The sequence below is a fragment of the Triplophysa dalaica genome, chromosome 8, assembly GCF_015846415.1.
Source record: "Triplophysa dalaica isolate WHDGS20190420 chromosome 8, ASM1584641v1, whole genome shotgun sequence".
NCBI classification, from domain to species: Eukaryota; Metazoa; Chordata; class Actinopteri; order Cypriniformes; family Nemacheilidae; genus Triplophysa; species Triplophysa dalaica.
The window spans coordinates 24,641,570-24,658,283 of record NC_079549.1 but is presented as its reverse complement, the minus strand read 5'-3'; the positions used below and the strand labels follow the sequence as shown (position 1 = coordinate 24,658,283).

Below are 16,714 nucleotides of genomic sequence, written 5' to 3'. Positions count from 1 at the left end.
TGAATTGACATGTAGAAGAAAAGTGAGACTCAATGGATGATAAATAGCGTTTGAGAGTACAGTACAGATATAATGACGAACTTTTACACATCAGAAAAGAAGATTGTTCATATTTTATGTAGAAAAACACATAGTCTTCACACTGGGTTTAGTTATCGGTGTGCAAGTGCTTTTATTTCTTTTCAAGAGTTTTGGAACGAATTGGATTAAAGAAAAAAATTGGCAAAGCAATATTGTCTGTTTAAAGGTTTGAAAATCATCCAATTAGAGCTCAGAACAGATGTGAACTCTTTCAATAGTTTTTAAAAAAGCATCTTGGGGTGAGACTTTGAGAAGGTGAATGGTGAAAAATCAAAAAGACCATTTTTTCATATTCTTGACAACGGGTGAATACACTGAAGATTATCAAATATAACAGCTTTCATTGATTCTGTATTTCTATAACAGTGTATTGCTCTTAACAAAAGATCAAAGGTCCACATTTATACTCATTTTTAAAACTAACATAGTTTGTACAAAGCACAAATGTAGCTTGGGAATTATGTGGCTTATAGTTTTTTTTATTTACACAAATGTTATGGTTCTTTAGACTTTGAATCATGAGTAAGACAAGGATTGAGATGTGCTCTCTCAGCCATCATCTGGTTTCATGTTTCTCTGAGCATCAGTTTCTTTTTACTGTGGGGCCAGTCCACGGGTGTAAAGTCACATGAGAAGACACGTTTTGGTTGAAAACAACCTCAAAACCGTTACGTTCCCCCCAAACCCTACAAACCAACAACACAAACATGTCGTTAGAGATGTGCTGATTCAGACATTCAGAGGAACATTCACTTCAACACTAGCAATTTGGTTTTATAAGGGAATTTCACCCCAACATCACCCAACTTTTTTCACAAAATTCTACAGAATTTAAGAGCATTAATAGCACGAGATGGCTTGACTCTAAAAGGAATTCTTTCTCGTTTCCAAAACCGAAAACAGGCGTCATCCTTCCTTATAATGTAGAATGTTGAACAGTAAAAGATGTTTTAGCTCAGTTGTCATCACTTTACTTCATCCCCCATCAGTAACACATATGCTGTTTGTCTATACGATTAATCACAGATGAGTTTCTTTTAATTGTTTTAGACATAATGAGATGGAAATTGAGAGCGAAAATGGAAACTTTTGCTTATGTCTTTAGTCTCAGATTAGGGTTGAGGGATGTCTACCAAATTGTCATCGGACGATGCCTACAGTGAAACATTGTGATGGACGATTACATCGGGGGGCAGGGCGATGGGGGGGTTATATTTGTTTCATGGTTGGCCATCTGCCAAAACATTAAAACAATTATATCAGGGCTCCAGACTGCCACCAAATCACATTTTGCATACTTTTCAACAAGTATTTGCGCATATACGACCTGCACATTTGAAAATTACGTCATGCAGGGGAACCACGATGCCAGCCCAACATAGTGAAGACTGTCTGCCATCTGCCCAACCCTATGTCAGATGTTTCTCCTGAGAAAAAGAGATCTCTTCACAAACTTAGCTCAGATTTGTCAACATCTCATTTGTGTCTGTTTTACTTTCTCCACAGCAATTTTAGATCCAGTTGAGATGGAATGATGCATGACTGAGAACTCAAATCACATTTTCCTCACATGTGGAAAGCGGTTTAACTTTTATTGTGTGTGATACACATGTATTCTCCATGTAAGAAACGGTGAGATATTCTTGCTGTAGATTCTGTCATGAACGGCATGAAACAGGTCAACAGACATCGATTGACATAGAAAGTTATTTGGGTTTTGTCTCTGACAGTCGAATCAATGACTTGCTCCTGAATATTTGTTTTATATGGAGCGTGCACTATGAAGTGGGTCAGTCTGATGTGTTGTGCTGTCTGTCTGTTGTTTCTTCGTTTAGTTTGTGTGTTGTACTGTCGACAGGAGACTGCAGGCCACAGTTGTGTGTGTTTTGTAACAGCTACACACGAGATGTTTGTCAGTTAATTTTGTTTGATTAAATGTGAGATGAGAAGATTGCTCTATGATCTCTGATCCACACTCCTTCAGAGTGTTTGTGGGAATTTCTGCTCTCTCATGGCACATCTCATCTGCATCTCTCTTGTGAAGCTGAATAAGTGTGTGTGTGTGTGTGTGTGTGCGTGGCTATTGTGAGGCTCTGGTGTTCATGAGAACCTTCTGTTTTGTGTGTCACAGCGTCCTCGGATGCTACGGGTGACTGAGCACTGGACTGTTATTCAGCCTCAATGATGACAAACACAATGCAGCCCTCATGCGTTCTCAGCCCTTTGACACCCTCACAAACACCACAACCAGTAGTTCAAACACTTTAATGTTTAGAAACTAATGCAGAGTTTACTTTTTCTTCCTACATGTGGTAAAATCCTGAACGGTATCTGTTGCCTTCTTCAAGTCAAATCATGAATATGTTCGTATTAGCTTTCTATAAACTCTCACATGACTGGTACTATAATATTATAATATGTACACAACATTAAAATCCTTTGCCATAACTGAACGGTTTTAAGGGTGCGTTCATGTGAATCGGTTATTTTTATTGTTTTGGTCCGGACCAAAAAAAACAAATCTGGTGCGTGAAGCGTTGGAATAAAGATATTGAACCTAACAGTTTACGTGATTGGACTGCTTTTATGATTTATATTTTAAAACGGAAATTACCGGATATCCAAACAATGCTGAGTGCTTTCAGTCTGCAGTTTGATCAGTTAGTGTGTTTCTATCTGGAACTTTCATAAAGTCTGCTAGTTTAAAAGTCATGTAGTGTGTTTCGGCCATAAGAGAAAGTTTGCGGTGGATGCAGACAGAGAGACCGACACATGAATGTTAGTGTTTGTGTGCGCATGATGAACACATGCGTGATGTACCATCCGAAAGAATGTCAAACCTGTATGTTGGTTCAGTTGATGTTCATATATATTTGATTATTTTATCTTCAATGTGATATAATTATCAGGGAGAAGGTCTGGATTATTGTGATGGAAGATAACCAATCACTCAAATGATGTTGTAATTGTTAAAGTTGACTGTATAGTTTGTTTAGATTTGAAGGACAGCAATGCAGCATGCTAGCGTGATATTTTCTTCTCTTTCATCTGTCCTTCCTTCTATTAATCCATTCGTCTTTCTATTTGGTCTTTATGTTGATCCTTTTATTTGATCCTTCATTCGCTTCTCTTTTGTTTGTTTATTTGGCCGTTCTTACGTTTCTTTTCTTTCTTTCTACCCGCTCGTCGGGTCGGTCTCCTCCTCCCTTGTCTCTGTATTTTCCTCCTCCTCTGCTTCCTCCGTCCGTTCTGTCCTACATTGTCTTTTCTGTGGTTCTCAGGGGCCGGGCAGCAGATGGAAAGCTAGTTTGTGCTGTGTGTTTTTTAATATGATAATATATTCGGGGGGTGTGCTGTGGGGGTCTCTTACGCCTCTTGCATTGTGTTGGTATGGGAACGTGTCTGTGATTTTCTGCAGACGTGACCGTCTTCAGTCGAATGTTGACTTCTTGTGGGTTTAGAGTTCTGCGGTGATGTGAAGTCAAGGCAAAGAGAAAGACGAGAGAGTGCGTGCGTACAGACCGACAGACAGACAGACAGAGAGAGTCGGAGGAAGAGCGAGAGATAGAACAGACTGAAAACAAAGGAGGAGAAGCGTTGGAGAAGCAGGAGGTGGATTTTTGTTGGTTTTGTGTAGAACAGCCATGGAAACATCATATGATGACACTGAAGATGAACGGCAGGAGAAACAAGGTACCCGTAAATCCCACATCACATCAGACATCTTACACATCGATGCTTCATTATGATGAGCATCAGATCACTGTGAGACGGTCAACACTGTTCGTGTTTTGTTCATCATCTCACAGATTTACAGATTTAGAGACTGCAGGTTTTTAATTGTGCGCTGTGTTGTGTTATGTAATACATCGGCCTGTCAGCGGTCCAAAAACACGAAGATCTGTTATTGTCGTATCGTCAGATTGACCTGCCCAAGTTGGGAATGGTCGCCTCACATGTCAATCACATCAGCTCTTATTCTCTCGAAAGGGGGTGTGTCCTTCCACCAAAAGAGAGAGTTGACCAATGAAAAGAGAAGAAGCTGAAAAACTGATGATGTCTTTTATAGCTGGAAGAGCACAAACACTATGCAGCATCTCCAGCACTCTATGTAGGACACGTCACATGATGTACAGTATTGATAGAAGAAGGAATTAAAACATATCTGAGAACGCTGTTTATCAGCTTCCTTCTCTCATTTCACAGCATCAGATTCACCCGTATGATCCGACTATAGAACAGTGTTTCTCAACTGGTGGGAAAACACAGCAATAACAAAAATATGTAATTCTAAATGTTTTTCTGATGCCAGACTTTTATTTTGAAATACGTGCGTGAAAGCTGTTGGCAGATGCCTGAGCGAGTGAACGCTTGCTGTCCCAATTCCATATCTGTGTTTAGGTGACATGTTGTCAGGCTGAATGTAGGAGTTGTTATTCGTTGTATATAACTTGTTGCGAAATAAACCTCAGTAAAAACGAATGTTAAACAGTACTATACTCACGCGAGCATGTGGCGGCGCGCGCACTTCTCTCAATTCAATTTCACTTTATTGATGAAAGTTCTTCCAAAATTTGTCTCATGTCCCACAGTCCTTACATTTTATAGTAATTCATGTCCATGCGTTAATCCACATCACAACACAATAACATTGACAAAACCCTTTGACCCCAGACATTTGTCATTCATTTAGAAACAAAGATCTACTTTGACTCTGATTTATTTATTTTATCGACTGATGCACAGAGGATCTATGTAGCCTGTTCAGCCTAGCGTACGGTACTCTCAATCTTCTGTTTGAAGGCAGAAGTTGGTACAGAACATGGGAAGGATCGGCCATGGCTTTTTTCTTATACACTTAATAAAACTTCATGAAGCGCAAAAGAAACTGCAAGCATGGCATGCAACGTGTGAAATAAAAGTAAAGGACATAAAATCACATAACTGCAATTTTGGATTTACATGAAGGTTTGATATTCATATCCATCTTCCATTTACAGTTCATGTTTGTGTATTCGCTACCATAGTTACTGTTGTTTCCATACACCCCAAAATGCCATCGCTTTGTGTTTTTTCTATGTTTATGTTACAGTGGTGACAATTTTATTTAAAAGCTAGTTTGGGACTGCTGTATGTAGTGACGTAAATCGTCAGCAGTTGGCGAATCGGACTAGAGACGACTGGTTTGAGTGATTCGGAGTCGACTCCCTTTTTTCCAAGACAATTACTTTCTTATACATTCACCTTCAGATTTACAACTTGTCAGACTGCTTGCTTTCAAACACGCCAACATTACACACTTATGAACTCTTTAAACAAACTACATATGACGTCAAATATTCTTAAATGTGTGTTGCATTTGTTGACCGTGGAAAATAAAATGTGGGTTTAATGTGATTTACTGAAGAATCGTCTTACATTTATGCATTTGGCAGATGCTTTTTATCCAAAGCGACTTAGATTACAATGTGCTTTACATTTGTTTCTGACTATGTGCCATCCCGTGAGATCGAACCCATGACGTTGGCTCTGCTAGTGTTATGCTCCAACCACTGAGCCACAGGAAAGCTCGAGCAACAGAAACACATCCTGTTGACTAGAATCATCTATTAAAACATTAACGGTTGTGAGAGTTTACAGGAGAGGTGTGTGTGTGTGTGTGTGTGTGAATACATCTGCACATCATCATCTCTCCAGAGAAAATCACTCAACACATCAGCATGAAGTTGGCAGATGGGTTTGGTTTGTGTCCAGTGGTCTTCTGGAAGGAAGTCATGCTGTTGTGCAGTTGTTTTGTGTAGAAGTGACCGGAAGTGTTGACCTCTGTTCTTGAGCTCAGTGATGCTGAGATGTTGAGTACGTCTCTGATCCATTACTCTCCTCATCTTTATTAAAGTCCTCTTCCTGATGTTCTGGTCCTCTGGTCTGTTATGTGAGTGTGGGGGAGGTTTTTAAGTGCAGTGTGCGTCTCATTTTGTTGGTGATTTATGGGAGCGAGTGAAGTGTGTTCACGCTGTGCATGTGGTGTTAAATGAAGGAGCTCTTTAAAGCCGGTCCTCCCGTGTCATGAAATGTGAGCGCTAGAATCTGTTTATCATGACCTAAGAAGTGCTTTCTGTCTTTCACTCCGTCAACATGTGTCTGTGAAGAGAGGATCAGAACGAGCGGATTCTTGAGAGAAGAGTGAATGAAACATGACTGTGGTCTGTTAGTTTCTGTGAAAATGTTGCTCACCATCTCTCACTTTAACGTCTTTCATTAACCCGTTACATCACACTACATGAGAACACACTTTATTGGGATTTATTCCACAGTACAGAGCTAATGATAATAATACATATGTGTGTGTGTGTGTGTGTTTACATTATTAGGCATAAAAGAACCACGATTGTAGGAATGAGTCAAAAAAAGGAAAACGATTGAGTTTGATCTGATTGTTGTTATATTGTATTATGGTTGATGTGTAGCTGGTCGTTTCATCTTTGCGTGATGAGTTTATGTCTGTATCAGTTGTTGTTTTTTATACATCAAAACTTGAAGCATTACTTTATATGGACAAACAATCAAATATCAAAGGACGGTTGTAAAGGTACTTTAGCTTTTAAGGATTTATTTGACTGGGTTCTTCAAATTAATCCATATTACTACTAAATATAAATCATATGAAACATTACATAGAACTCTTCACAATCTGAGGACAGTAAACAAGAAATCTCAAGTGTTTCAGGAAGCAAAGACTGTTTCCTTTGAGATGGAAGCGTTTAAGTGCCCTCAGAAGTGTGTTTTGTGTGTTGGGGGTCGTGAGAGACTCTGCCGTGGGCACACTCATTGGGTTGTGGTGAACTCGTTGCTATGGAAACGGCTATTCACTGTTTGGGACAGAATGCTTTCACCCCTGTGTGCCTCATAAAAGCTGCTGGGCACAAACTCTCTCTCTCTCTCTCTCTCTCTCTTCTCTCTCTCTCTCTCTCTCTCTCTCTCTTTCACTTTCTCTCTCTCTTTGCCAAAGCACAGAACAATTAAATATAAACTTTCTGCACAAATACAGGTTAAGAAAAAATAAAATAAAAGTATATATCAATATAAAGAATGCACAAACTCTCTCTCCCTCTCTCTCTCTTTCACTCTTTTTCAGTCTCTCTCTCTCATTTGTCTTTGTGTGATGGGAAAAAGCTTTAATTCATGCAGAGAAACTCAGAGGGTTCAAACTGTGAACAACAGCAGCTTGAATTAAATCCCACTTGTGTTTTCTGGTCTCTGGATGAAGGTGATAAAAGAACACATGCACATGTAGACTGAGAATCATTATATGACGCTTGTTCTGTGTGTGTTTACAGGTCATATACGTATAGTTTCAGTATTATTTAATCCGCTCTTTAATCTTTAGTGCTGTGAAGGCACATTCACTTCATCTGAGACAGCGGCCGAACCCTCCATCTGGTTTCTATTTGTTGGTTTGTTTTTGTTTGTGCAGCAGAAACTTTAAAGTATGCAGTAAACAGCCTATGATCTACATGCCTTAAGGTTTAGTGCACAGTCTGAGAACACACACACACACACTGTTTTGAATGAGGTGTTCATCAGTTTTAATGACATGTTTAGTTACTCATGCTGTTCTAAAGATCAAAACACACAATGTCATTAAACCACACGACTTACTTTAATGACAGTGATGTCAGTGTTGTGTGATGTGTTAAATAACATATGAGAGCATGAATGACTGGATGACCCTGTGTGACTCTTTGATTCATCTCTCAACACGTTCTGTAAGTGTGTTGTGATGTGAACTTTATTTAACTGTTTAACTCAATGAAGTGTGTTTGTCTGTCTGCAGGTTGTTTCGATTGCTGTATTAAATGTCTGGGCGGTGTTCCGTACGCATCGCTGGTCGCCACTATCCTGTGCTTCTCAGGTGTGGCGCTCTTCTGCGGCTGCGGTCATGTCGCCCTGTCGGGCACCGTCACCATGCTGGAGAATCACTTTTCCAAGAACACCAGCGATCACGCCACGCTGACTTACATGTGAGTCCACCCATGTGTGTGTGTGTGGACCCTCAATATTGAGAAATTATAGATCGAATTTGTATAAAATATCACATGATTTGAGGTTTTCCATAAAATAATCTTTGCATTTGACAGAGTGAATTCTCAGGATGGTTTGGAAGAAAAGTAAACCGTTGTCATTTGTGTTTTTTTCAGAGTTGAGCTCATAAACTACGTCATCTACGGCATCGCTTCCTTCTTCTTTCTGTACGGGATCATCCTGCTGGCCGAGGGATTTTACACCACCAGCGCAGTCAAAGAACTCCACAGCGAGTTTAAGACCACCATCTGTGGCCGCTGCATCAGTGGAATGGTACAGGACGTCTCATTCTTTACACTTAATACAGAACACAATCCCAGAGTTCAATGCAGCAACTTCAATGAAGAGATTCATCTGTGGTTCACTCAGTTATCAATTATTCTAGTCGTTTCTATCCCGACTAAGTTAGATTGGAATCAGGATGGTCACGCTAACATAATGAAATGTGTTTATTTTCAGTTCGTGTTTCTGACGTATATCCTGGGCATCACCTGGCTCGGTGTCTTCGGCTTCTCTGCAGTACCTGTGTTTCTTTTCTACAACATGCTGTCCACCTGCGCCGCCGTGAGCACACAGGTGGCTAACCAGACGTCTATCTGTGTGGACATGCGTCAGTACGGTACGCTAGTTCCATAACTCCTGTATGACTGTGATGAATCAATGTTTTTACTAGGATGCAACAATACAGCTCACCCACGGTTCAATACAAACCTCGGATTTTCAGCTTCGGCACATGCTTTTTTTTCTGAAATTCTCTTTATTTTATTGCCTTCTAGCAAAAAACAACTTGTACAAATTCCTGGTGAGTTGAATAAATGTAAAGATTTAGACTGGCAGCTCACTGCAGTTTTTGGTTTATTGTTCATCAACATGCAGGTAAAATAAGGTTCTTGAAGAGGTTTTTAGTATTTAAAATGACTATAAAAAAACTAATAATAATAGTAAACGTGTGCTCAATGGGAAAGGCCAATGATAATATATTAACAAAGTGCGTCACTCTCATTGCAATAAATTGGAAGAAGTGCAATGCTAAATAGCTGCCTGGAGGCGCTCTTGACAATTATGACAAAAAAAATAGATTTTTGTCATAATCGAGCAGCCCTAAATCGTGGGGATGTGTTTCTCTATCTCAGCATACAGACAGACACGGACAGAGAAGTAAAAATGAGCTCATCAAATATTTCAAATTCACATTCTTATGTCCAGATTTTCTCATGTGGCAAGTAGCCAGCCGTGTAATAAGCGGGATAATGTTTTTTTTTCTTCATGTCCTGATCACACTGTCGGTGATTATTTCTTCCATAACAACCGGCTGCCTGTACATTATACATGAGTATTGTGGCATCCCTAGTTTTTACACAAGGAAACATGTTTTGATAAATGTGTTGTGTTCTCTGACAGGGATTATTCCATGGAACGCAACTCCAGGCAAAGTTTGCGGCGACCACTCTGAAGAAATCTGCAACTGCGATGAGGTATGTCCTCACAAAACCACTCTCTCAAACATTCCTTTGATATGACGTTTTTATGTAAATCTCCCAGTGAAACTATATGTTAACTGGACTGAAGGTGTTTGTTCTTTATTTTCTGAACACATGATGTTTTGATATTTGTGGTATTATGGGTGCATTTCAGTAATGCTGTCTGTCTGTCCGTCTGTCCGCAGTTGTACCTGTCTTACCAACTGTATATAGTAGCGTGTGCAGGAGCAGGTGCCACAGTCATCGCTCTGGTGAGTGTTTGAGTATTCATGTGTGTTTTTCCAGCCAATCACAAGCCTCTTCACTATCAACTCCAGCTACTGCAAACCACACGCTTCTCTGATGTGCTCTCCTTAAAGAGACAGTTCACCCAGAAATAATCATTCTGTCATTATTTACACACACTGGTGTTTTTTTACAGTGGAAAATGAAAGTAAATCAGTTTGTAATCAAATAACTAAACAAATTCTGTTATTATGATCAACTCTGTGTGAAGAACACACAGGAGTTCATGAGGTAATGTCAGACGTGTCTTTATCGGGTGAACTTTTTCTTTTAAATGGGTCATATGGTGCGAATACGTGTTTTTCTGTGTCTTTGGCGTGTTATTAGTTGCTCATTTATGTATTAGACACGTGAAATTGCAGAAATGAAAGTGTTGGAACAAAAGATGCATTCTATCTAAAAGCGAACTCAGACTCCCACACATCTACGTCAGTTAGGGGTCTTATGTGACTAAAAGGCCGTGTTCACACTTGACTTCTTTTTCGAAGCTGCTAGCGTCTGTTATTCAATTATAAACGCCAGCGTCAGCATCTTTTTTGCAGCTCAGAGAGTCTTTTTAAGTTGGAAAAAAGTTCAGCTTTTCTGAAAAAAAAAACGCTCTCATCAAACTCATTTTTCACAGCCAACCAATGAAATAGACCTTTCCTTGACAACATGCGAGGAACGTGATTGGTTGAGAAGGCTCAAGCTCGCAAACAATGAAATGGTGTCCGAAATGCCCGTTGGAGCATAGTTTTATATAAATCTAAGTTAGATTTTAAATTTCAACAACTTTTGATTGCATTTCAAGCGAGAAATTAGTATTGAAGTTTTTAAATATGCGATTAGTTATTGCAAAGACGCTCTCTGTTTATAATTCTGATAGAGTTCCGTAACACTGCCGATCTGTTTCTCTGGTTTTCCTTTTTGCACAGACACTGCCTCCGAAGTCATGACATTCAGCTGCTGTTTATAACCAAAAGCGGCTAGAAATTTTTTAAATTAAAGAGCGCTTATGTTTAAGTTAAATGAACAAGGGCTTGCAGTATTCAACCAATCACCACACACTGGTGAACTGGCCAATCATAGCACACCTCGCTTTTCAGAGCCATGAGGCTTTTAAAAAATCTGCGCGTTTCAGAGAGGCGGAGCAAAGAGGACATAAAAACATGTGCGGTGTGTGGAAAATACAGTGTTTGTGAACCTAAAATCCTGTAGACACATTACATTACATCTACAGCAAACCATAATACTTGTTTTAGCCGCGTCATATGACCCCTTTAAGGTTGTGTCTCACTAGCTGAGAGATTGGTTAGCGTGATGACGGTGTTTGTGTGAAATCCTGCTTGAATGTTCACAACTGTTATCAAATCCATGTTTGTCTTTAGTTCTCTGAGTTTGTGAAAGTCCACTGACAGGACTCAGACAGACCCAGAGATAGAGACAGACAGACAGACAGACAGGTTAAAGATGTTTTCTTCAGTGTCACTCCATGCGTTCATGCATTCTTGTGCTTCTCTTCCACCAGCTCATCTACATGATGGTCACCACGTATAACTTTGCTGTTTTGAAGTTTAAGAGTCGAGAAGACTGCTGCACAAAATTTTAACTCGCATCTCACTTAACTGAAATGAACTAGAATCCCTCACCTGATGGACTAAACAAACCACAGCCAGTGTCATGTGTAAATATAGAGATCATCATCACCACACAGTGTTCTTTTAAAACTATCAGAAGATCAATAAGATCACAGGTCAGTGTTCTGGAAGTGTTTGTCGTCTTCAGTTCCTCCACAGAAACATCATCCACTTAAACTCCATCATGATTGTAAAGCAGTGAACTCTCATGAAGATTTCTTTGATTTGTGTTTGGAGGAAGTGAAGAAGATTCACACTTCTGGAACTCGACTGTGACGCTCTACTGAGAGAAATAATGTTTTGAGAAATGTGGCGGTGGAAACCTCCAGTGTTTACTTCTTTTAACCCCGTTTACACTTTTCGTTTCTTTGCTTTTCTCATGAATGTTGATGTTTAGTTTGTTGACATTGAGGACCGACTCGGTTATATGATGTCAGTATTCACACCTGATGGAGTTTTCATGTTTTAACTGCGGTTACGTACGTTTGCTACTGTTCTGTTAAACACACACACATAGTGTTCCTGTCGGATAATATATGACCTTCTAAATACAAGTAACAAGGTAATAACAACATATTATTCATTTCTGTAGCTCTATAGATTCATTTCATTAAGTATTTCATTGAGTTAATCTTGTGATGTCATGAAAAGACTCGCTCATAACAGCGTCTGCTTCCGCTATTAATCATGAAAAATAATAGAAAAGAACACACAGATAGTGAACTCACACATGTTTGTGCCAAACACCTCGCGTGTCCATATATTTGCCCTTTTGTGAGTTTTCAGCTTCTTTTAGTGAGTTAGGGTGTACAGTAAAGAATTAAACCCTGAAAAACTAAATGACAGTGATTTACCCCTTTAACCACGGGAAACACTGTGAAGCATGACCTGACGTGCCTTATTGCTTTATTATCAACTAGATGTTCTAACTCTAAACTCTGATTGGATGAAAAACATTTAAATTTGTTTAAGTAAGGTATAATCCACGGCTAGCTGTGCATTAAAGGATTTTAGTGCACAACATCGATTTGAAGAAGTACATTAAAATCCTTGAATGCACAGCTAGCCGGTGATTATCCAGCTTATACCATGGTTATTTGGCAAGTCAAAGCTTTTATTGATGTTCACAGTATAATTTTAGATCAAATAGGTTAAAATGAGGATTATTTTGTAAGGTTATTTTAAATGTAATCAAACTGACTAAAGCGTTAAATGCTTTTAATGCACACCTTCCAGCCAATCAGAATCCAGTATTCAAACAGACCATGGTGTACAGGCAGTAAACACACACACACCTGTGATCTGTGCACAAGTGTATTAAAGTGACTTTGCTTAACAAAACTCAAACAACCTACAGAGAGAAACCCCTGAATAATCAAATGTAAAACGGCATCAATCACAATAAGGTGAAGCATCAAAGATGAATATTTATGTTTATAAAAGCAATTAACGGCTTGAGGACTGTTGCAGTGATTTCACCACGATAAAGAGTGACGTTGATAATGAAAATTCTGCATTTACTTACTCACCCTCAAGTAGTTTAACATCCCGAGGACCTCCGTTTTTCCCCAGAATGCCCCAGATTGTAACGCAAACAAACACACAAGTCACACAACGTGCATCCGGGTTACAGCATCGCTCGACGCATGCGTGTTCTGACCACATAGGCTCTATACCAGACTGAACATGCGTCAAGCGATGCTGACATCGGATGACCGACGTGTAGCTCTCAGGAACGTGAGTTGGAAACTATCACTCAAATCAGGAACTTTTTGAATATAGTCCTTGGTTTTGTTTGTTTGCACACAAAAAGTATCCTCGTCACATTATATTCATTTATACTGAACCACCGGAGTCAAGCAGACTATTTTACAATGTGTTTAGGCACTTTCAGTGCTTTAAAGTTTGGTTGCGTTGCAATCTGAGGAGCTTCCAAAACGACCTTAATATCTTTTTTTGGAAATGGAGGTCATGCAGATGTTAAACTACTGAAGGGTGAGTGCTAAATGGTGGAAGATCCCCTTTGAGTGTGTTGTAGTCAGTATGAGTGTCGACGTCGAGTGACAGATGTCAGGTGTGTGTTAATCTGCATTTTGCTGCTTATCCAATCAGCATTTAGAGGCGGGGCTCTGACTCACTTTGTGTTTACATTGGTTCAGATTCACTTGTGTTAAATCCAGTGTCGGTGTTTTACAGCGTGTGTTTAATGTTTATAATGTCACATATGTATAGATCTTCTAATATTGTTTTGATGGATGACGTGATGCTGCTTATATTCCAGGATCACATGTGTGTTTGTACGAGATCAGAATTAACTTTACTTCACCTAAAGGTCATTTCATATGACCGCAAGATTTCAGTGGCTGTAGTTTCATCTTTCTATAAAATAAATAAAAAGATACGTTGTGTACGAACTGTCCATGATGTCTTTTATTGTGGCGTAGCGAAGCGGGCAGACTGGATTCTGAATCTTTACTAACATCACGAGCTGCGCTGCTTAGCTTTTAATCACCTTTCTCTTGTTAACCTGTCTGTGTCTGTCATAATGAATAATATTGAGTAGTTTGTAGTTGTTTGTGTATTAAAGGAATTGTCATAAATTATCATTCTGTCACGATTTACTTGACCAAACCTGTGTGGTGTTTTCATGAAACTCGTGTTGTGTTTGAGTGAATGGAGAACAGCAGACAGGTTTGAAGTGACAGAATTTTCATTTTTGGCCGAAGTGTTCCTTTAAACGAAGCGTGCGTGTTGTGTCGTCTATTTAGTTGTGTAGCTGTGGCTTTGCGTGTTTAACCTGCTCACCGGTCATCCGCTTGACCTTCTCTTGCAGATTCATTATCTAATGATCCTCTCTGCTAACTGGGCCTACCTTAAAGACGCCAGTCACTTACACTCGTACCAGGACATCAGAATGAAGGAGGAACAGGAGCTGCAGGACATCCAGTCTCGCTCCAAAGAATGTCTCAATTCATACTCGTAAGATGTGGAGGTGACGGACGCGGGCCGCTTTTATACTGCCAACTCAAGCCACCCTAACTCACTAATACATCTCTGCTCTTTTTCAACTAACGGGCTTTTCCAGCCGCTTTTTTCTGGGGACCTCCTTTTGTATTTTATGTTGTGTACTTTTCTCCGTAGCTTAGATTCTATTTCTGACCGTAATCCTTGTGAACCGGCAGCGGCTGGTTAAAGTTCCAAACATTGCACTATTCAAACACAGATGAAAGAGCTTTTCTTTTACAAACCACTCGTAGACGATTGACAGATTTTTTTTTTTGGAGAAATGCAAATCAATGTGATGCGAGTCATCATAGAAAAAAGTCCCTCATTCAAATTTGAAAGAACAGTATTCTCTGTATCTGTATGATTTCTATGACTAGTTTTTCTAGTTTGGCTTATTGTTTCTAAGAAAAATAATCAAACAAAACAAAAACATTCTCAGTGATTTATTCTGAAGTCATGAAAATGTCAATATGATGTGATCGTTTTGATCGGTCTTCTTGGAAAGCATGATGTTTTTAGCAGTTTTGTTTAGAATGCAATACTAGTTTACTCTTCACTTAAAACTGTGTGCTGTACATGCTAAATACTATTTGTTTTGATAATAGTATGTGAAAGGTAACGTGTTATGCAACGGTTCTATCAGTATTGTGATGCATTGAACTCACTTCATTTGATGTCGCATGTTTATGGCGAGTGCCGTCCTTGAAAACAAAATATTATTTTGCTTTTTTAAACGACATTTTGTTGTAAAATGACGGAACTTTTGACAGTCCGTTTAAAAGAAAAGTTACAATGAACAGTGACCCAAGGTCCTGTTGTTTGCATTGCATTGTGGGAAACAGTAAGTGAGGTATACAGTGTGCTATATGTACTAAATATATATTAAATATACAAAGGATGTGTAAGAGATGTTCAAATATTCAGAATGTTTCAGAATCTTGTATGCAGGGATCTAGAATGACCACTACTATCAAATCGGCCTCACCATTGAAAATGTTTGCTGTTGTTATACAATCGATCTTTCAAAAGTCAAGAGTTCTGTGTGTGTGATTTCTGTCACATAAGAGCGTCCATGAACTCAATGTGTGATACAGAAACAGCAAACGCACATTAATGACATCTTTGTGATTTTTCCTGCTTCCCTTGAAGCCCAAAAGATTCATAAATCATCCTGATAAACATGAAGTATTAAACCATTTGTCATTTTAAAACTGGGTTCTATTAGAAAAGAATGTAGAATAGACTTTGGGAATCTATATGTTTACAGTAAGAAACTCTATGACATTATTGAAGAAAACTGCTTGAGCGGATGTCAGCTAAAACATGTGGAATTTGTTGAACATGATAAGGAAAGAGGCTGTTTTTTTCTGTGTGGTTTTTTCAGCGTGTTAAAATGGAACAGTGTGAGTGATGTGACCCAGTTCAGAAAGTGGAACGCAACGCTTTGTTTTCTTGTTTAGTTTGGATTGAGGGAGGTTCAACAAACGTACAATTGTAAATACTGACAAATGTTGCTGTGACTTTTATAAAAAGGTTAAAGACATTTCTAGTGTTTAAGGAGTAAACCTGTGATGGGATCAGTTGTGCTTATTTGTACCGACTGTGTTTGCAGCATTTGCCTTTCTGCTTTTTAACATGATATAATGTGGTTACATACATAGAGAATTGTTCAGTTCAAGTCATGTGTTTATTGGTTTATGTATACTGTATAGCATCTTTGTAACCTGTAGTCAAACATTAGTTGTAATAACTGTAGGCATTTCTTTGAGTTTTATTGTATCGACTGCATTTTGAGATTTAAACGGATGTTAATGGTGATATTTTGTCTGAACCACTCTATAATTCAGGACACTGTTTTATAAACTCCAAGAGAATGATTTTTATCTGATCAAAATGTGTTTGTGGATTTATTGTATTTGTGCAGGTTTAAAAGTTCCCCTCAAAGCTTTAAACTGGTAACGTTCAACATGTTTAATTTGCCCGTAAAGCAGGTGGATGAACATGATTTTACCCAAAAGTGATGGTTTGATGTTGGTGTGCTCACACCTTCAAACAAGTTCTTGTACTTTATGACAAATAAAACAGAAGTGGTGTTTCACAGAGACTTTTTCCAGATCACTTGTTGCACGTTGTTAAGATGTTTGCGTGTCAGATGTTTCCAGA

The 16,714-nt window shown here is 38.9% G+C and overlaps 1 protein-coding gene across 2 annotated transcripts; it reads left to right on the top strand.

The window, feature by feature from the left end:
* Positions 1–3,340: 3,340 nt before the first annotated feature.
* Positions 3,341–16,655, top strand: gpm6bb (glycoprotein M6Bb). 2 transcript variants are annotated; one of them, XM_056754652.1, is made up of 7 exons: positions 3,341–3,774; positions 7,916–8,102; positions 8,280–8,436; positions 8,623–8,782; positions 9,565–9,638; positions 9,830–9,895; positions 14,379–16,655. In XM_056754652.1, exons 1-7 carry the CDS (start codon positions 3,726–3,728, stop codon positions 14,526–14,528), a joined length of 843 nt encoding a protein of 280 aa, XP_056610630.1. In that variant the 5' UTR covers positions 3,341–3,725; the 3' UTR covers positions 14,529–16,655. The 2 variants fall into 2 exon arrangements, with proteins under 2 accessions (XP_056610630.1, XP_056610631.1); XM_056754653.1 differs by lacking the exon at positions 14,379–16,655 and adding an exon at positions 11,437–13,955 and having other exon boundaries at positions 3,342–3,774.
* Positions 16,656–16,714: the final 59 nt, after the last annotated feature.